Source organism: Oncorhynchus keta, chromosome 9 (genome assembly GCF_023373465.1).
Source record: "Oncorhynchus keta strain PuntledgeMale-10-30-2019 chromosome 9, Oket_V2, whole genome shotgun sequence".
Lineage (NCBI taxonomy): Eukaryota > Metazoa > Chordata > Actinopteri > Salmoniformes > Salmonidae > Oncorhynchus > Oncorhynchus keta.
Window position 1 is genome coordinate 45,303,948 of NC_068429.1, and position 22,131 is coordinate 45,326,078.

A 22,131-nucleotide genomic window follows, 5' to 3' on the forward strand; every position below is an offset into this window, starting at 1 on the left:
AATCAACTGTTTATAATGGGAATGAAAATAAGTATGTTAGATAATGTGCTAAGCTGCAAGCCTTCAAATATCTATGCTGCAACAGTCTATGTACCAGGGGGCTAGGGGTCAGTCTGTCCTATCTGATGTCATTCTCCTGTCTTATCTGGTGTCCTGTGTAATCTTAAGTATGCTCCCTCTAATTCTCACATTTCGTTCTCTCCCCTTCCGGAGGACCTGAGCCCTAGGACCATGCCTCAGGACTACCTAACCTGACAACTCCTGGCTGTTCCTGTCCCCAGTCCACCTAGTCGTGCTGCTGATCAAGTTTCTGCTGTTTTGCCTGTGGTTATGGAACCCTCACCTGTTCACCGGACATGCAGCCTTGTCCTGTACCGTCTGTTTTCGACCCTCTCTCTCTCTCTATCTATTTATATTATTTTTAATAAATCTATGAACATCTTGAATAATGATCTGGCTTTAATGGCCATGTACTCTTATAATCTCCCCCTGGCACAACCAGAAGAGGACTGGCTACCCCTCTGAGCCTGATTCCTCTCTCGTTTCTTCCTTGGTTCCTGCCTTTCTAGGGAGTTTTTCCTAGCCACCATGCGTCCCTATCTTCATTGCTTGCTCTTTGGGGTTTAGGCTAGGTTCTGCATAAGCCATTTGTGACACCTGCATAAGCAATTTGTGACACCTGCATAAGCAATTTGTGACATCTGCTCATGTAAAAATTTGATTTGAATCAGTTAAAGCCTATGTACAGGAACATTGGTCTCTCTCTGTCGGCTGATATCGCCTTCACTACTGACAGGTACAAACTGTCAAGAAACAGGTGTCACAAAAAACATTGTTTTCCATTTACTCCTCCAATTATCAACCGACCTTAGCAACACCCTAGTGACACCTGGGGTGTAATTAGTCGAAACAGTTTCGTTTTCCAACGAAAACGAGAGTTTCTATTGGACACATTTAGGTAGGTCCCTCCCTATTTAGTTCCGTTTCAGAAACGTTTTGCAAAAGAATGTGGGTTAACTTGCAGGACAACAACTACCGGTGGATTGTACTGTTAGTAGCTAGGTGGGACTCGCTGAGGTAAACAACTAGAGGAAAGGTTAGCTTGCGCAACGGGGACTTTAAAGGTAACCTGGAAGTGATATCGTGAAATAAGTTATATAATGCAACTTGTTGAGATTCGAGAATACATATCTGCAACAATATCAAGATTTACCTTGCCCTGACAGCATTGAACTCGCCAGTAGCTTTTCCAAAGACAAGTTGCTGTAATGATAAATGAACAAGTCCCCACAGCACGAGAATAAATACAGTCACCAGTGCGACTCCGACGCCTTCGTGTAGCAGGTAAAAGCTCACTTTGGGTTTCTTTTTCACGACACTGCATCCGTTGGTTCCGCATTGATCCTCAGGGTCATAATTCCTTTCGGAAACATTGATTTGCAAGCAGGCTTTTATTCTCCTAATATTGGTGCCACTCTGCATCCTTGCCACTGGTACACCTTCAAGCGTCGCTTCGGTGAACACCTGATGGATGACGAGAGGGGGAAACTTCTTTCACTGCAAAGAAGTAGACGATGGTATAAATTAAATCGAAGGTGCATCAGTTCCCAGTCAATTATTATAAGTTCTCTGGTCTTACCAATTCAATACCTATTGGGTATATTGGTTATGGGGAGAATACTTGTAAATAAAGGCCTGTGCACACAGTCCCAGTGATATCTTCCCTTCTCAATTGTCAGTCACTTACAGCCTCCTGATTTCCACCAATCAGCGTGCCCGAATACATATTTGGACTCTGACCCCTCCCACTCCAGGTCAGAATGCGGGGACTCGTTTAGTCTGGCCCAAACGAAAGATGATTGTATTCGTTTTGGAACCGGGCTGCTTCCCAGGCACAAACCAATTTCCCCGTTCAAAGCCAACGGGGAAGTCGGTTCAAGACAAAAGTGACATCATTAAGCACGTGGAGTAATGAGTAGTGGTATGTGTTTCCACGTGCAAAAGTGATTTTCTTTTGATTAAACCACATTATCTGCCTTCTCAATGAAATCTAGTTTGAAATACTCAAACATGTTTTAAGGAAAAGAGATATTGTATGTTTCTGGACGATGCACCTTGTTGACAACCTGACTAAGCGGCGCAGATTACTGTTCGATTTGAGAAGGCGGCTCCTCTCTCAACGCTTTTTCCGTTTACGTCATTGGCCATAGACCGGTCATCGCAGCTCAGGATAATCTAATCCGCCCAGTGGCTATCGTTGTCGGCAGATTAAGGCGCAAATTTGACTGCCGACCAAATTTTCAGTCAAGTGAAATATAAAACGCAACATGCAACAATATCAAAGATTTTACTGAGTTACAGTTCATATAACTAAATCAGTCCATTTAAATAAATAAATTAAACCTTAACCCAGGGGTGCAACTTTCACTGGGGACATGTCCCCCCCCCCCCCACACACATACACATTCTGAAATTGTATTTTCAGCCCTCAGTTTTGTAATTGGAATGTGATACAAAACAAGGCAACGGTATGCTTTAGGACCATGTGGATGCGTCCAAGTGGTTGGGTAGGCTGTTTGGAGTGTTTATTACATTTATAAACAATATGTTCCCACCCAAGTTGCCACTCCTGCCCTAATCTATGGATTTCACATGACTGGGAATACAGATGTGCATCTGTTGGTCCCAGATACCTTTAAAAAAAAATGGGCCCCACAATGGGCTTCAGGATCTAATCACAGTATCTCTGTGCATTCGAATTGCCATCAATAAAATGCAATTGTCTTCATTGTCCAAAGTTTATGCCTGCCCATACCATAACCCCACTGCCACCACGGGGCACTCTGTTCACAACGTTGGCATCAGTAATACACGTTGACAAGACGCCATACATATAGTATGCGGTTGTGAGGCCGGATGTAAGTATTGCCAAATTATCAAGAACTACATTGGTAGTTAACATGAATGAACATGAATTTATCTGGCAACTGCTCTGATGGACATTCCTGCAGTCAGCATGCCAATTGCATGCTCACATGCTCCCTCAACTTGAGATGTGGCATTGTGTTGTGTGACAAAACTGCACATTTTAGAGTGGCCTTTAATTATCCCCAGCACAAGGTGCACCTGTGTAATGATCATGCTGTTTAATCATCTTCTTGATATGCCACAACTGTCAATTGAATGGATTATATTGGTAAAGAAGAAATGCTCACTAACAGGTCCGTAAACAATTTTGTGCACAACATTTGAGAGAAATACGTTTTTTTTGTGTGTATGGAACATTTCTGGGATATTTTATTTCAGCTCATGAAACATGGGACCAACACTTTACATGTTGCGTTTATATGTTTTATTTAGTGTAGAAGTGTTATGCTTGCATCTGCAATAAACCACAAATATTATTTATGTGATGTGTGCAACTGTGGTGGTGACCAAGAGCTAATACATCTCTGGATATAGACACATCTGCCTTGTTCTTGCCGGATAGCCTATCGAGTCAGAACCTTAACAATCAGCATTAAAGCCAAGGAATGTTATATTGTTTTTCCGTCTGTGTGGTGAGAAAACTGGATCCGGTTGAACACGTCGATATGAGCGCTTGTTTCAAAGAGCGCTCCCGTACACCACGCCCCAGTTGGCAGAGCTAGGCATGTTGGACTGGGACACGTTTTAATATGGTGAAATGACTCTCATTGTACAATGGTTCCGCCGTGGTTCTGTGTAGCCTAGTTATACTAATAAATATGAGACCAGTGTTTTGCAGTTAATTTCGTCTTTGACTTTATATGTAAAATATCTTTGAAACAACGAGTCCCAGACAGTTCGCAAAAGAATATACCAGAGGGGGACATCGTTTACTAGGCTACTTAAATTATTAGGATCATCTGGTTAACACCAATGTTTGGAATACATGGAGTTCGTTGACAAAACAGACCATGGGACACCTTTTCACACAGAGATTTTTTTGTCAAAGGTCCACAGTGGGTCTTTGTACACTCTGCAATTATATTGGAGATAGATTTATAGCAGTGAATGTAATCTATTAAATTTACTGTTACAGTATTTATAAATAGCCAGGGAAAGTAATTGTTCTCACTTTATGGTAGAACATTCATATTTTTCTGCTTGACTGTGGTGCTTTTACCTGAACTGAGAGGATTTTCTTGTGAACACAACCAAACTACTTATTTTGCTCAAATAGAGAGAGAATTCAATTGTGTTTTCTTTGAAAAGATGGGCCTGGCTGAGAATTTAACATTCAGTTGTTTTCCTGAGTGTAGCGCTGTTTACTGCAAGTTTCGGGAATATCTTGTAACCATCCTTTTTTTTTACTCAACTAGAGAATTAAATAAATTGTGTTTCTTTAAAAAGATGGGCCTGGCTGACATGGACTGTGTCCTCACCTTATTCTCCTTGTGGAGAACGATGAAAACGATGAAAATAAAACCTAATATAACTCAAACGGAAAGCATTTGCATTTTTGCGCAGTCCTGGCAGTGCTGAGAGGGATAGTTTGGCCTGCTATTTGTCCATGGTCGCTGGTTTATTTACCAGGTAACAAGAAGTGAAAACGGAACAAGGACTGAAGCAATAGACTTCTTATTTTACTCTGATTGAATTAAAATTGTGTTTCTTTGAAAAGATGAGCCTAGCTGACGTGAAAAATACATGAAGGGGAAAGGATCCACAGAGGCTGATTATCTTTCTGCACATCTCTTTATTTACAATGCTTGTTGCATTGTACGTTTCTTCTCATCACGGGGATTTAACAATGCTTACACCTATCCAATACTTGGATATCCATGAGCGGAATGGACCATTGGTATGCAGCCATTGATTTCAGGTAGCTTCATCAACAGGTGGAATGTGTCCCAAATTGCACCATATTCCCTATACAGTGCATTCAGACAATATTCAGACCCCTTGACTTTTTCCTCATCTTGTTACGTTACAGCCTTATTCTAAAATTGATGAAACCGTTTCCCCCTTCAATTTACACACAATACCCCATAATGACAAAGCAAAAACAGTTTAGACATTTTAGCAAATTTGTTCAAAATAAAACTTAAATATCACATTTACATAAGTATTCAGACCCTTGACTCAGTACTTTGTTGAAGCACCTTTGGCAGCGGTTACAGCCTTGAGGCTTCTTGGGTATGGCACTACAATCTTGGCACACCTGTATTTGGAGAGTTTCTCCCACTCTTCTCTGCAGATCCTCTCAAGATCTGTCAGGTTGGATGGGAGCGTCGCTGCACAGATATTTTCAGATCTCTCCAGAAATCGGGTTCAAGATCGGGTTCAAGTCCGGGCTCTGGCTAGGCCACTCAAGGCCAATCAGAGACTTGTCCCCAAGCCACTCCTGTGTTGTCTTGGCTGTGTGCTTGTGGTCGTTGTCCATAATGTCCAGAAGTTATTTGCGGTCATAAGAGACAGTAGCAGCAACATTATGTACAAAATAAGTAAAAAAATAAGTTACAAACAAAAAAACAATTAGTTGGGAATGCGTAAAACGTCAGCCTTCTCCAGCACCATCATGATGCTGCCACTACCATGCTTCACTGTAGGGATGGTGTCAAGTTTCCTCCAGATGTGACGCTTGGCATTCAAGAATCTTGTTTCTCATGATCTGAGAGTCCTGGTAATCCATCTGGCCCTGCGGCCTCGTGAATGTTGACCTGTTTAAAGGTCTTACTCACATCGGCTGCGGAGAGCGTGATCACACAGTCATCCGGAACAGCTGATGCTCTCATGCATGTCCCAGTGTTACTTGCCTCGAAGCGAGCATAGAAGTTATTTAGCTTATCTGGTAGGCTCGTGTCACTGGGCAGCTCTCGGCTGTGCTTCCCTTTGTAGTCTAATAGTTTGCAGGCCCTGCCACATCCAACGAGCGTCGGAGCCGGTGTAGTACGATTTGATCTTAGTTACGTATTGACGCTTTGCCTGTTTGATGATTCGTCAGAGGGCATAGCGGGATTCCTATAAGCTTCTGGGTTAGAGTCCCGCTCCTTGAAAGCGGCAGCTCTTCCCTTTAGCTCAGTACGAATGTTGCCTGTAATCCATGGCTTCTGGTTGGAGTATGTACGTACAGTCACTGTGGGGATGGCGTCCCTGATGCACCCATTGATAAAGCCAGTGACTGATGTGGTGTACTCCACAATGTCATTGGAAGAATCCCGGGAACATATTGCACCAGCAAAACAGTCCTGCAGTTTAGCATCTGCTTCATCTGACCACTTTTTTATAGACAGAGTCACTGGTGCTTCCTGATTTCATTTTTGCTTTTAAGCAAGAATCAGGCGGATATAATTGTGGTCAGATTTGCCAAATGGAGGACGAGGGAGAGCTTTGTATTCGTCTCTGTGTGGAGTGAAGGTGGTCCAGAATTATTTTCCCTCTGGTTGCACATTTAACAAGCTGATAGAAATGAGGTAAAACTGATTTAAGTTTCCTGCACTAAAGTCCCCTGCCACTAGGAGCGCCGCCCCTGGACGAGCGCCTTCCTGCCCGCTCATGGCGGTATACAGCTCATTGAGTGAGGTTTTAGTGCCAGCATCGGTTTGTGGTGATAAATAGACAGCTACGAAAAATACAGATAAAAACTCTCTTGATAGATAGTGTGGTCGACAGCTAATCATGATATACTCTTCCTCAGGCAAGCAAAACCTAGAGACTTCCTTAGATATTGTGCACCAGCTGTTGTTTACATAAATACATAAGCCCCCATCCCGTGTCTTACCAGATGCTGCTGTTCTGTCAGGCCGATAGTGTATAACCAGCCAGCTGTATGTTCTTAATGTTGTCATTCAGCCACGACTCGGTGAAACATAAGATATTACAGTTTTTAATGTCCCGTTGGTAGGATAAACATGCTTTCAGTTCCTCCCATTTATTTGCCTGATACTCACATGGCACCCGGATCTCCTTCCGCAAACTCTCTGTTTCCTTCTCCAGCGAATAACGGGGATCTGGGCCTGGTCGGGTGTCTGTATTATATCCCTCCCATCCGACTCATTGAAGAAGAACTGAAGAAAGAAGAACTCCTTGTCCAGTTTGAGGTTTATACTTCCGGGTTGGAGCGAGCGGTCGCATCGGCACTTCGCTCCGCAGGTAGTATAACTTTTTCATTACATTTCATTACATTTCATTATAGCACAACGGTTTGATTTGTCTAATCTTAGCAATTTCTTCTTAGCTAGCTACATAGCCGTCTTTGTATCAAAGATAATTGCATAATTATCGTATTTCGTCGTCCTAACGTAGTCCTCACTGCTATTAGCCAGCTAGCAAACGCCTACCGATTAGCACTGTAGTAACTATTACACTCAACTGAACGACTTGATTAGTGTAGTGTTAGCTAGCTCCATAGTTGTCTTTGCTGTCTTCGTATCCAAGATAATTGTGTAGTTTAGAGTGTGTAGTCTTAGAGTGATTATCTTAATTTACCGAGGTTAGCTAGCCAGCTATTTGTCGTCCTTAACGTAGGAGACTCTGCTAGCTAGCCAACAGCTAACAGCTAACAGCTAGCCAACGTCTACTGAATAGAACTCAACAACCCGGTCGCATTCACAGGTAGTATCACATTTTCACATTCTCATTTCATTACAGTACAACGGTTTGATTTGTTTGATCGTAGCTAGCTACATAGCCGTCTTTGTATCAAAGATAATTGTGTAGTCTAGAGCGATTTTCTAGGTTAGCTAGCCAGCTATTGTCGTTCTTTTAACGTCGTTCTTTTAACGCAACGTAACGTAAACAACACTGCTAGCTAGCCAGCTAGCCCCCCTAGCAGCACCGCATAAACTATTAAACTCAACGGAACGACTTGATTAGTGTAGTGTCAACAACGCAGCCACTGCCAGCTAGCCTACTTCAGCAGTACTGTATCATTTTAATCATTTTAGTCAATAAGATTCTTGCTACGTAAGCTTAACTTTCTGAACATTCGAGACGTGTAGTCCACTTGTCATTCCAATCTCCTTTGCATTAGCGTAGCCTCTTCTGTAGCCTGTCAACTATGTGTCTGTCTATCCCTGTTCTCTCCTCTCTGCACAGACCATACAAACGCTCCACACCGCGTGGCCGCGGCCACCTAATCTGGTGGTCCCAGCGCGCACGACCCACGTGGAGTTCCAGGTCTCCTCGGTAGCCTCTGGAACTGCCGATCTGCGGCCAACAAGGCAGAGTTCATCTCAGCCTATGCCTCCCTCCAGTCCCTCGACTTCTTGGCACTGACGGAAACATGGATCACCACAGACAACACTGCTACTCCTACTGCTCTCTCTTCGTCCGCCCACGTGTTCTCGCACACCCCGAGAGCTTCTGGTCAGCGGGGTGGTGGCACCGGGATCCTCATCTCTCCCAAGTAGTCATTCTCTCTTTCTCCCCTTACCCATCTGTCTATCGCCTCCTTTGAATTCCATGCTGTCACAGTTACCAGCCCGTTCAAGCTTAACATCCTTATCATTTATCGCCCTCCAGGTTCCCTCGGAGAGTTCATCAATGAGCTTGATACCTTGATAAGCTCCTTTCCTGAGGACGGCTCACCTCTCACAGTGCTGGGCGACTTTAACCTCCCCACGTCTACCTTTGACTCATTCCTCTCTGCCTCCTTCTTTCCACTCCTCTCCTCTTTTGACCTCACCCTCTCACCTTCCCCCCCTACTCACAAGGCAGGCAATACGCTCGACCTCATCTTTACTAGATGCTGTTCTTCCACTAACCTCATTGCAACTCCCCTCCAAGTCTCCGACCACTACCTTGTATCCTTTTCCCTCTCGCTCTCATCTAACACCTCCCACACTGCCCCTACTCGGATGGTATCGCGCCGTCCCAACCTTCGCTCTCTCTCCCCCGCTACTCTCTCCCCCGCTACTCTCTCCTCTTCCATCCTATCATCTCTTCCCTCTGCTCAAACCTTCTCCAACCTATCTTCTGATTCTGCCTCCTCAACCCTCCTCTCCTCCCTTTCTGCATCCTTTGACTCTCTATGTCCCCTATCCTCCAGGCCGGCTCGGTCCTCCCCTCCCGCCCCGTGGCTCGACGACTCATTGCGAGCTCACAGAACAGGGCTCCGGGCAGCCGAGCGGAAATGGAGGAAAACTCGCCTCCCTGCGGACCTGGCATCCTTTCACTCCCTCCTCTCTACATTTTCCTCCTCTGTCTCTGCTGCTAAAGCCATTTTCTACCACTCTAAATTCCAAGCATCTGCCTCTAACCCTAGAAAGCTCTTTGCCACCTTCTCCTCCCTCCTGAATCCCCCCCCCCCTCCTCCCTCTCTGCAGATGACTTCGTCAACCATTTTGAAAAGAAGGTCGATGACATCCGATCCTCGTTTGCTAAGTCAAACGGCACCGCTGGTTCTGCTCACACTGCCCTACCCTGTGCTCTGACCTCTTTCTCCCCTCTCTCTCCAGATGAAATCTCGCGTCTTGTGACGGCCGGCCGCCCAACAACCTGCCCGCTTGACCCTATCCCCTCCTCTCTTCTCCAGACCATTTCCGGAGACCTTCTCCCTTACCTCACCTCGCTCATCAACTCATCCCTGACCGCTGGCTACGTCCCTTCCGTCTTCAAGAGAGCGAGAGTTGCACCCCTTCTGAAAAAACCTACACTCGATCCCTCCGATGTCAACAACTACAGACCAGTATCCCTTCTTTCTTTTCTCTCCAAAACTCTTGAACGTGCCGTCCTTGGCCAGCTCTCCCGCTATCTCTCTCTGAATGACCTTCTTGATCCAAACCAGTCAGGTTTCAAGACTAGTCATTCAACTGAGACTGCTCTTCTCTGTATCACAGGGGGCTCCGCACCGCTAAAGCTAACTCTCTCTCCTCTGCTCTCATCCTTCTAGACCTATCGGCTGCCTTCGATACTGTGAACCATCAGATCCTCCTCTCCACCCTCTCCGAGTTGGGCATCTCCGGCGCGGCCCACGCTTGGATTGCGTCCTACCTGACAGGTCGCTCCTACCAGGTGGCGTGGCGAGAATCTGTCTCCTCACCACGCGCTCTCACCACTGGTGTCCCCCAGGGCTCTGTTCTAGGCCCTCTCCTATTCTCGCTATACACCAAGTCACTTGGCTCTGTCATAACCTCACATGGTCTCTCCTATCATTGCTATGCAGACGACACACAATTAATCTTCTCCTTTCCCCCTTCTGATGACCAGGTGGCGAATCGCATCTCTGCATGTCTGGCAGACATATCAGTGTGGATGACGGATCACCACCTCAAGCTGAACCTCAGCAAGACGGAGCTCCTCTTCCTCCCGGGGAAGGACTGCCCGTTCCATGATCTCGCCATCACGGTTGACAACTCCATTGTGTCCTCCTCCCAGAACGCTAAGAACCTTGGCGTGATCCTGGACAACACCCTGTCGTTCTCAACTAACATCAAGGCGGTGGCCCGTTCCTGTAGGTTCATGCTCTACAACATCCGCAGAGTACGACCCTGCCTCACACAGGAAGCGGCGCAGGTCCTAATCCAGGCACTTGTCATCTCCCGTCTGGATTACTGCAACTCGCTGTTGGCTGGGCTCCCTGCCTGTGCCATTAAACCCCTACAACTCATCCAGAACGCCGCAGCCCGTCTGGTGTTCAACCTTCCCAAGTTCTCTCACGTCACCCCGCTCCTCCGCTCTCTCCACTGGCTTCCAGTTGAAGCTCGCATCCGCTACAAGACCATGGTGCTTGCCTACGGAGCTGTGAGGGGAACGGCACCTCAGTACCTCCAGGCTCTGATCAGGCCCTACACCCAAACAAGGGCACTGCGTTCATCCACCTCTGGCCTGCTCGCCTCCCTACCACTGAGGAAGTACAGTTCCCGCTCAGCCCAGTCAAAACTGTTCGCTGCCCTGGCCCCCCAATGGTGGAACAAACTCCCTCACGACGCCAGGACAGCGGAGTCAATCACCACCTTCCGGAGACACCTGAAACCCCACCTCTTTAAGGAATACCTAGGATAGGATAAGTAATCCTTCTCACCCCCCTTTAAGATTTAGATGCACTATTGTAAAGTGACTGTTCCACTGGATGTCATAAGGTGAATGCACCAATTTGTAAGTCGCTCTGGATAAGAGCGTCTGCTAAATGACTTAAATGTAATGTAAATGTAGGTGAGCAATCGCAGCTCTGATGTCCAGAAGCTCTTTTCAGTCATAAGAGACAGTAGCAGCAACATTATGTACAAACAAGTTACGAACAACGCGAAAAAAAGAAAAAAAAATAGCAAGGATGGTTAAGAGCTGATAAAACGGCAGCCAGTGGAGCCAGCAACAGGCAGGAAGCATGTAGAGAGGGCCCAGGTGGGATTGGGTCAGGGTGTCCTCAGTCACAGCCCAAGAGCCTCAGGCTCTCTGGAAGAGGAGACAGAGAAAATACGAGGGCTAGTGAGAGCATGGCTAAGACTATAGTACACCACATGCACTGGGGGTAGAGAATCATCAATAGTGTTGCTCTGGACATTGGATAATCTGACTAACACACACACTTGTTTGACCTCGCTCTGATCCTGTCGGCCTACTTATGTTACTTTTTGGAGTCAATTCAGGAAGCATTCAATGTCCTGCGTTTGTATAAACCACTTCTTGTTACCTGGTAAATAACCACCAACCATGGATAACCACAAGCAGATGCGATGTTAGCATGTGACTATTGGTGGGGCAAAAAATAGAAATGTGGCTTTGCTGGCATGCATGCCACTATTCAACACTAAACAATACATGAATTGCAATATAACGGGGAGAAACGGTGACAAACTGTTAGGGCCTACATGAAACTGTCCCAACAGCAGTCACAACACCTTACCACTGTTACACCTGGCTATCAGCGGAGCCTTGTCTGGCAGCGAAACAGTTCATACAGCCTCATTTACTGCCTTTAAAATAAACATAGCTGATATGGCTGACTTGCTTAAAAACAAATGTAGTTTCTACTGACAATTGAGATGTACAAACTATAACATAAGGGGAGGATAAGAGGCAATCCGTCATTTTGATTAAGACATTAATGAGCGAGCGACGACGGATGTAGTTAATATAACTATTTGTTCAGCACTTTTGAAATGTACAGCAACATAATTCAGAACATGGACCATTCTTACAGTATTCTCTCTGTATTCTAAGTCAGAACTGTAGGATAAATAAAGGGGGCATAGAAGCAGACAATGAAAGCTTACAATATTCGATGATTACATTTCTCCAAAACAGGTTATAGGCTTATAGGCTACATGTGCACCACCAAGTTAGAACAGCAGGCGAAATGAAGAGGTGAAAATAGGTGCAAGGTGCAAGCCAAGCAGGTGCAAGCCAAGCGTCACCACTACTATCAGTAGCACTGTCAAAGCTGTACAAAAAATGTCTGCAAACAATCACACACCGGCTACTATAAGCTTAATATGCAACAAACACTTAATATTACTTTCTTAGCTACAGTATGCATATCTCCATGGCATATTACATCATTTATGCAGCAGCATACAAGACATTTTTGGACTCACCTTGCTCACTTAAACAGGAAGGTGGCGCGGCGGGCCTTTGTGGGCAAATTTTGTCATCAAAGTCTGGCATTCTCTGGATTTATGGTGGGAATTCGGGGGGGAAAAACACAGCTACTCCACTGAATAACAGGCTAGGGATTGCTTTGTAATACTTGCAGTTAGCCACTGATTACTTCCAAACCACTCATTGTTGAATTAGCCATTTTTTACTTGTTGTGTAATGGGTATGTCCAGTGGTCGATGAGAACCGATTTTATCTATAAATTCTCTTAATTATTTCTCTTCATGTGACAAGGATAAAAAAGGATTTGCCTTTAGATTGTAGACAATGATTCATGATGATGACTGTAAGATGCTGACATAACCTGCCCTGAATGACATGTTCGCCACTGGCCAGGTCAGAATCCGGCGATATAAAAGATCATGTAAAAACAGCTAGCTGGAGCTCATCTGAGGGGTCGCTGTGAATGCCCTCACCCGCTGGTACTTAAAGTAAAATTCCACCCAAAACCACTCATTCCTTTAATTTACAGTGTTAAATAGCACTAATATGTGAGATTTTTTTGTGAACAAATGTTTCATTTTGGTGTTATAATAAGGTTGATAGGAACATGAAAAATCGTTGTCGAAATCTGTTCAAGTCGATTACAAAAAAAAGCTAGCAAGCAAGGAAACGTAGCGACACACAATAATATCAAAGACATTATCAGCATGTAAAGTAACTAGTTAGCTGTAATATTGCCTAAACAAACTGCACTGTAAATTTAGGAATCTACAATCTCACCAGGTTCAACCTGCAGATAGATAGATGTCTTCTATGGTATAATGGCGTTCACAACAATTGATGTACATTCTGCCACTTACTGTGCGGGTGGATAATAAGGATCCCCAAAAAGGAAATAATGTGGGTAAAAATAAATAGAATATCATACAAACTATCAAAAACAAAATGAACTAAATCAACCTGCTTTTCTGTAAAAAACAACATTCTCATCAGGTCCCTTACACAGGCTCAGAAGACTCCTCTGAGGGCGGGACATTTTCCTAGTGACAATAATCCTCGCAGTGCCTTCTGCCGCGAAGTCTTGGAGCCCAAAAAACTTCTCGACTGCAGATATAATGCTGTCCAGCTTCTTGAACTTCTTAGACACTTGTCCTGTACAATTAATCACTGTGGTTATCAATGGCACAACATCCACTTTCACAATGAGTGTATCCAGATCACTCGATTGACTTAAAACACTAGGAACTGGTTGCAAAGCATCCACAGCTATATCTTCAACACTGTTGCCTCTCACCCCTTCCACTCTCTTCACCGCCTCCACATTTCAGATCAGCTGCACAGTCCTAATCCTTGACACCTCGACCACCTTCACCCTAAGAGCGCACTCAAGGAAGTCCGGAGTATGGGGGGGGAAAAACGGGCTCTGACTAGGAGAATATGTTTTGAACGGTCCTCCTACTCAGAATTCCAAGTCGGGAAATCTGGCCTCTTTCTTGAGCTCCGACCTGAAGATCACTGACGTTATGATTCATAATAATTTGGTCCCTTTCCCCCTCATAACTTAGCTTATTGTTCTGACTTGGTGGTGCACGCGTAGCCTATAGCCTGTTTTAGATAAATGTTATCATTGAATATTGTAAGAGAATATTGTCTGCTTATATGCCCCCTTTATTTATCCTATGGTTCTGACTTGGTGCACAGGGAGAATACTGTAAGAATGGCCCATATTCAGAAATGTGTTACTGCACATTTCAAAAGTGCTGAACAAATTATATTGACTACGTCCGTCCTAACTCGCTCATTAATATCTTAATCGGAATTATGGATTGCATCTTATCCGCTCGTCGTCCCCTTATGCCGTAGTTTGTACATCTCAATTGTCAGTAGAAACCACATTTGTTTAAGCAAGTCAGCCATATGAGCTATGTTTTTTTAAAGGCAGTAAATGTGGCTGAATTGACTGTTTTGCTGCCAGACAAGGCTCCGCTGCTTGCCGGGTGTAACAGTGGTAAGGATTCACTACATGGTGCCGAAAAGAAAACTCTGCTGTTGGGACAGCTTTATGTAGTTTGTGGGTACCGTTTGTCACCATTATAGTGCAATTAATGTATTGTTTAGTGTTGTGTAGTGACTTTGCTGGCATGCATCCCCCCAAAAATTGGGGAGTTTGCCCCACCAAGATTTACATGCTAAAATCGCCACTGGACCTGGCTACAGTGAAGATGTTCCAGTACCCAAAAGAGGAGTCGTTTCTGCGCCCCAGGATGCAGACGAGTTATCCTGCATTCCTAAGCAGTATGGGTCTGCTTTCACTACCCACAACACACACACACAAAGCCGTCAAGTCCCAGGAGAAGATGAGCTGCCCTACACAACTCGCTCATCGCACAGTAGACCATCCCTGCTGCAGGCCTTCTAATAGGTTACCATTGTCTCATAACACCTTATAAAAGCCAAACTACTTATTTAGCAAATTAATGCCTAGCTATAATCAATTCAAGTCAACGTTTATTGGTCACACAACCAGAATACAGAATGTACATGTTGCAGTGTAATTCTTTTTTGTTCTTCAACATAGAAATGCTACCAAAAATAATTTACAGAAACTTGTTACACTGACGGAGTCACCCACGATTCACCAAACAATATTTTGAAAGAGGAAGTAAAGTACTTTAAGCAGATGTTTTTGTTTGTCTCCTCCACTAACCGAAGCTAATTGTATGGATTTTTTTTCTACTAATAATGTCAAATTAACAGCTGTACAGAATGACTCACGTGAAGGCCAAATTATAGAGGAGGAACTTCTTGATGCGAACTAAAGCTTTTAAGTCCGGGAAAACTCCAAGGCTGGATGTCATACATTCATACCAGTGGAGGCATACCAAACCTTTTTATATATGCTCAGAGGACCGTTATTAACATGTTTTAACCACTCCTATATAAACGGTAGATTATTGGACACTCAACAAGAAGATCTGACTTCATTATTACTGAAACAGGATGCAAGTGGTAAATATAAAGATCCAGTCCATTACACTTCAGTGTTGTGAAGCAAAATGCTTAGCGCATAGAATTAAAAAGTTATTGTTTGAGTTTATTTTATTTTTACGGGACAGTGCACATTAATCAAAGTTTCAGTAAAAGTGTCGGTTTTTAGCCAGCCGGCTAATTTTCAACCGCAGTCCCTGGGAAGGTTATTTAAAACAATTACAATATAGACAATTATTGAGCAGTGAGCACACGCAGAGCAACATAGGACAAGCAAGACATAGCATACAGACAAGAGCAACATAGGACAAGCAAGACATAGCATACAGACAAGAGCAACATAGGACAAACAAGACATAGCATACAGACAGAGCAACATAGGACAAACAAGACATAGCATACAGACAGAGCAACATAGAACAAAAAGCAGCAAGATATCCTAATCAGACAGTTTTTTTTTACATGGACAATACATTGGAGATAATATAAGACTGGAAATAATAGAACACTATGAAAAATCTGGGAAACCAGGCCTGGTATTTGTATCTGACTTTGAAAAGGCGTTTGATAAAGTACGACTGGAATGTAAATGCCTGGAATATTTACATTTTTTAGAATCTCGTATAACATGGGTTAAAGTTATAATAATCCTAGGTATAACATAGTAAATAATGGCTACTTCTCAGAAAGTTTTCAACTGTCAAGAGGAGTAAAACAAGGTTGTCCACTATCGGCATATCTATTTATTATTGACATCGAAATGTTAGCTGTTAAAATCCAACAAAGGTGTCTTTGTACACTGATGATTCATGTTTTCTTTTAAATCCACAATCTGTATCTCTCCACAGCCTCATTGAGGATCTAGATACTTTTTTGAAACCAAATGATATGTGTGTTTAACCTTTATTTAACTAGGCATGTCAGTTAAAAAACATTTTTCTTTACAACGATGGTCTACCCTGGCCAAATCATCCCCGAACCCGGACTACGCTGGGCCAATTGTGCACCTCCCTATGGGGCTAATGACCACGGCTGGTTGTGATACAGTCCTGGATCGAACCATGGTCTGTAGTGACACCGCTAGCACTGAGATGCACTGCCTTAGACCGCTGTGCCACTCGGGAGTCTATTACATATTGGATCACTAAAAAATACAACTTTTACATTACCATGTAGGTAACCAATAAAATGGAATGACGGGGACATTTTTTTCACCTTTATTTAACCAGGTAGGCAAGTTGAGAACAAGTTCTCATTTACAATTGCGACCTGGCCAAGATAAAGCAAAGCAGTTCGACACATACAACAACACAGAGTTACACATGGAGTAAAACAAACATAATCAATAATACAGTAGAAAAATAAGTCAATATACAATGTGAGCAAATGAGGTGAGACGGGAGGTAAAGGCAAAAAAAGACCATGGTGGCGAAGTAAATACAATATAGCAACTAAAACACTGGAATGGTAGATTTGCAGTGGAAGAATGTGCGAAGTAGAAATAGAACTAATGGGGTGCAAAGGAGCAAAATAACTAAATAAATACAGTAGGGGGAGAGGTTGTTGTTTGGGCTAAATTATAGATGGGCTATGTACAGGTGCAGTAATCTGTGAGCTGCTCTGACAGCTGGTGCTTAAAGTTAGTGAGGGAGATATGAGTCTCCAGCTTCAGTGATTTTTGTAGTTCGTTCCAGTCATTGGCAGCAGAGAACTGGAAGGAAAGGCAGCCAAAGTATGAATTGGCTTTGGGGGTGACCAGTGAAATATACCTGCTGGAGCGTGTGCTACGGGTGGGTGCTGCGGGTGGGTGCTGCTATGGTGACCAGTGAGCTGAGATAAGGTGGGGCTTTACCTAGCAAAGACTTATAGATGACCTGGAGCCAGCGGGTTTGGCGACGAATATGAAGCGAGGGCCAGCCAACGAGAGTATACAGGTTGCAGTGGTGGGTAGTATATGGGGCTTTGGTGACAAAACGGATGGCACTGTGATAGACTGCATCCAATTTGCTGAGTAGAGTGTTGGAGGCTATTTTGTAAATGACATCGCCAAAGTCAAGGATCGGTAGGATAGTCAGTTTTACGAGGGTATGTTTGGCAGCATGAGTGAAGGATGCTTTGTTGCGAAATAGGAAGCCGATTATAGATTTAATTTTGGATTGGAGATGCTTAATGTGAGTCTGGAAGGAGAGCTTACAGTCTAACCAGACACTTAGGTATTTGTAGTTGTCCACATATTCTAAGTCAGAACCATCCAGAGTAGTGATGCTGGACGGGAGGGCAGGTGTGGGCAGCGATCGGTTGAAGAGCATGCATTTAGTTTTACTTGCATTTAAGAGCAGTTGGAGGCCACGGAAGGAGAGTTGTATGGCATTGAAGCTCGTCTGGAGGTTAGTTAACACAATCCAAAGAAGGGCCAGAAGTATACAGAATGGTGTCATCTGAGTAGAGGTGGATCAGAGAATCACCAGCAGCAAGAGCGACATCATTGATGTATACAGTGAAAAGTCGGCCCGGGAATTGAACCCTGAACCCCATAGAGACTGCCAGAGGTCCGGACAACAGGCCCTCCACTGAACTCTGTCTGAGAAGTAGTTGGTGAACCAGGCGAGACAGTCACTTGAGAAACCAAGGCTGTTAAGTCTGCCGATAAGAATGTAGGTGATTGCCAGAGTCGAAAGCATTGGCCAGGTCGATGAATACAGCTTCCCAGTACCTTAACAATCAGCATTAAGTACTAGCAGGTGAGAGCATTCACAGCCAACAGTTCATACAAGCTCCAGCTAGCCGTTTTTACAATACTGTATGAAACGCAATCACTTGTTCAGGTACACATTATTCCATTTCTGTTAGTCTGTGGAACTTGTTCAGTTTATGCCTCAGTTGTGGAATCTTGTTATGTTCATACAAATATTTACACATGCTAAGTTTGCTGAAAATAAACACAGTTGACAGTGAGAGGACGTTTCTTTTTTTGCTGAGTTTATGTTCTGTTGCAGTGCTCATTGCAGTGGTTTACAACTTTATTTGACTATTATCGGTCAGTGTGAACTGACTGAGGCAGAAAGTAATCATATTGTGCACCCTACAGACCATTCCTTGGTACTGCAAGATCATCTGAAAGTAGGCCTTCTATAATGCCAAAGCAGGCAACAAATGAAAAGGATATTAGCCCTACACTATCAAGAGCATCATGCTACATTACCGCTACATTTCAATAAAACACGTGATCTTATTCACAGGAATTCTAATAGGTTAGGTTAGTATTACAAAGCAATATTTTGGTATTATTTTAGTGATTCATTTGTTGATCATTTTTGGTGACATGTACAGGGAAATGTTCAAGATATCAATAGTGTGCAATAAAGGTAGACTACATAAAGTTATTTTTATGAACTATATTAAATATTTTAATCCTTGATATGTTACTTATAAATAAAAATAGGAATAAGTGTTTATGAAGTTTCCCTTATTAATGTGAATAATGAAGCGTGTTGAGCCTGAGCGCCATGTCAGACAGAAAGAGTCAGCAGATAAAGTTTCCATAATCGAGTCCATAATATAAATTGTGTTCTGGCTCCAGGACTGGAGGGGTTTCACGCCCATTAGTCCAGTTCAATGGCTTTAAGTATGAGCGGTGGAACTCGTGACGGTCATGAACATTCCTTTCCTCCCCTCACAGTTCTAACCTTTTCTCAAGTCAGAGATTTAAGCAAAGAAAAGTGAGACTGAGAGCTTTCGGGAAAGCGCTGAGAAGCAATTTAGAAGGACCGGACCCTTCACAATCTAATTGTCTACTTTGGGTAACTTTTTCTACATAAACACAGACTATTGATGGACAGGTCCATTCAGTTTTCTTTTGAACTAAGAAAAAAATATTTTAAATTATTACATTTTCAAAATGATCAATTTATTTCAATATTGATAGAAGCTTAGGCTATACAATGTTGATCAATATTCAGATTTTCTGTTAGTTATGGTACTGGCTACATTATGATGCTGCAATGAAATAACATTATTCATAGCCCTACAGAAAATATTATAGGATATAAAATGTAAATATCTTCTGATATGTTGATGTTGCTTTGGAATTTAGCCTAAATTCAATTTGTAGCTATGTATTTTTGAGGCAAAATGTTCAATATACTTGACCAGTGGATTAGCCTATATAGTTTAGCCTGTTATTGATGTTGAAATAAACCTGTAATAACGGTTTCCTACTGTTTATAATGGTAATTGCGTCATGTTCCTCAGGTGTAAAAGTCTGGATGGAAAGAGATGCCTCGCGGTGACTTCAACGTTTATTTTGCAAGCAGAGGAGGACAGCATGTCAGGGCCGAAGAGTTCGTGGATTTTATTGAATCTAACTAAAAGAAAAAAAACATGAATTGAATTGATGTTTTCTGATATTATTTGTAGCATTAAACTGGTAGTTAGAACTGTGTAGAATATAGGCCTTACAGACATTCAGAAAACGTCATTCGATTTGTTATGCCATTTTATATCTTAAAATTGATCCATTGGTGAAGAAAGTATTATTCATAATACTACATTTTGGTGCGCCACAGGGCAGCTGGCATAGCTCTGTTGGTTGTAATTCTCGCAGCCCTTCTCATCGTCGGATGCTGGTATTTCAAGAGGAGAAGCGGGTACAAAATGATCAGGGTAAGAATTGTCCAAGCTGCACTTGCCTTGCATGACAAAGGGTGCATATCTCTATGGTATAAAATGGCTTCATCTTCTCCCCTCTCCTTCACTTCATATGTAATGATCTGAAGAGAATAGGCCTGAAACAGGTGAAAGCAATAGGGATATACAGTATATGTATCTTTCACCTGTCCAGTTCTTTCACAGATCTAAAGGAGATGGAATAGTGGCAATAGGTAATCGGTTGCTGTCCAACAGGGTTTATTCCTCCTGTTCCCCTTACTAACGTTGCTGTTTTCTCCCCACAGAGCCCAAGATCAGGGTCCCCGCCAGGATTCATTGGTGGACAGTTCAGCCAGCGAAGAGCTGCAGCAGAAAACAAGATGGGCCTCAGTGAGCTCCGACCTGTGGTAAGAGACTCGGACTGGATGTACTGGGCTTGTCAATGGTCAGAACTTACTTTTTTTTTTTTTTTTTGAAGAGTATTTGATGTTTTATTGAATGGAGTTGTCCTCTATTGCTGCGTTTACACAGGCAAGCCAATTCAGATATTTTTTCCACTAATTGGGAAAAAGATCAGAATTGGGCTTCCTGTGTAAACACAGCTGCAGGTTTAAATCTGTGTACAAAGACAGAAGTGAAGAGAGAGTTTCTGTTTATGCGTAGTGGTGGAACCAGGATTCGATCACATGCTGCAGACATGGGCAGTCATGCGCTGGAAGGCAATAGTGTGACCAACCCATGGCCATGATCATAGCATACTGCATTCATTCGACTATACACACCAACACAACCATGAAGGAAGGGCCCTATAGTTCCAATCTCCATGACTTTTCCTGGAATTAAAGGGTTCTTTGTGGAATAAGGGGCACATGAGCTGCCTGGTGCAATATGGCTACTGGTGGTGCAGTCAGAGATTATGTCTCCAGACATCAGGAGGGGATTACGATCTGGAATTCATAGGGCCCCAAGGGGTGCATAATTGTGCTTGGAAAGGGCATATTTCGACATAAGGGCTTTTCACAAGACTGAGCCGAACCAAGCTGTACTGAGCTGACCTATGCATCCATCATCATTGCAGCAATCATTACGAAAAGGACGATGTGAAAAGAAAATATCCAAGCCAGCAGTTTGGTTCGTGTCGGTACAATACTGTGAAAAGGGAAATAGTATTTCAATTATTAGAGGGTTTTATCCTGGTTGTTTCCTAAATGGTGTGTATTTGTATTGATGTGTTTCAGCTTCCCAATGCCCCTCCTGCCTATGAGAAGATCTCATCAGGACCCCTACCTCCTCCCTACTCGCCCTAATAACAACAGTCCTCTGTGGGATAACCAAAAAGATGAAACTTCATGTGTTATGTCATTAAACACACGATCAAACTTGTGAAGAATAAATATTTTGCACTCTATTCACTATCACAAGTTTATAGAAGTATTCTTCAATAAAAAAAAATGTTTTTTTTGGGGGGGGGACACTGTAGTTTCATGTTAATGTTCTGACCTTTTAGCTCCACAAGCTTTTATTTCTGAATGCTGCTCAAAGAACAAGACTTTCTATCAATCCCTGTATATCTAAACATAACAATGTTGTACTTTGGAAGTTGTTTGTTCATTTCAGTGATAACCTAGCTTCCGCCGAGTCCCCAACAAACCGGATGTTCCGCTTTTCAGGAGGAATGGAAAGCGAGCCTGTGCCGCAACTTCCGCTTTTGGACGTTTACAAGGCGACGCTCCATCTTAACTCCTCCTCCACATTTACTGGATTGGTTGAACAGTGCAGAATAGAACCTCCCCGGACTATTTTGTAGGGGACCTAGTATCAGGTGTTTATTTTATGCCTGCTACGTTACATTCGTGACAACCAAATGTGTAGCAGCAATTGAGAATTGTTCTGAAGTTAATGACAACAGCTTACCGGCTTGATTGTTTGCTTATATATTTCAAAATGTACTTATGAGGATTTGGAAAGTATACATTTCAATAAAGAACTTTA

General features: G+C 43.3%; 1 protein-coding gene and 1 pseudogene across 4 annotated transcripts; one reads left to right on the forward strand and one right to left on the reverse strand.

Moving 5' to 3' along the window:
• The window catches only part of LOC118387929 (endoplasmic reticulum metallopeptidase 1-like), a 38,307-nt pseudogene extending 36,273 nt beyond the window's left edge, over positions 1-2,034 (reverse strand).
• On the forward strand, positions 998-22,126 carry mlana (melan-A). Of its 4 annotated transcripts, none has more exons than XM_035776776.2 (6): positions 998-1,124; positions 6,961-7,116; positions 19,744-19,832; positions 20,058-20,154; positions 20,445-20,546; positions 21,378-22,126. In XM_035776776.2, the coding sequence occupies exons 3-6, from the start codon at positions 19,768-19,770 to the stop codon at positions 21,444-21,446; spliced, it is 333 nt and encodes a 110-aa protein (XP_035632669.1). In that variant the 5' UTR covers positions 998-1,124; positions 6,961-7,116; positions 19,744-19,767; the 3' UTR covers positions 21,447-22,126. The 4 variants fall into 4 exon arrangements, with proteins under 4 accessions (XP_035632669.1, XP_035632668.1, XP_035632670.1 ...); XM_035776775.2 differs by lacking the exon at positions 998-1,124 and adding an exon at positions 1,195-1,344; XM_035776777.2 differs by lacking the exons at positions 998-1,124; positions 6,961-7,116 and adding an exon at positions 1,203-1,344.
• Positions 22,127-22,131: the final 5 nt, after the last annotated feature.

Coding starts and splice junctions, on each gene's coding strand:
- mlana (XM_035776776.2), top strand. CDS start 19,768: ATGCCTCGCGGTGACTTCAACGTTTATTTTGCAAGCAGAGGAGGACAG. Junction 19,833..20,057: donor CAGCATGTCAGGGCCGAAGA/GTTCGTGGATTT, acceptor GGTGCGCCACAG/GGCAGCTGGCATAGCTCTGT. Junction 20,155..20,444: donor GCGGGTACAAAATGATCAGG/GTAAGAATTGTC, acceptor TTCTCCCCACAG/AGCCCAAGATCAGGGTCCCC.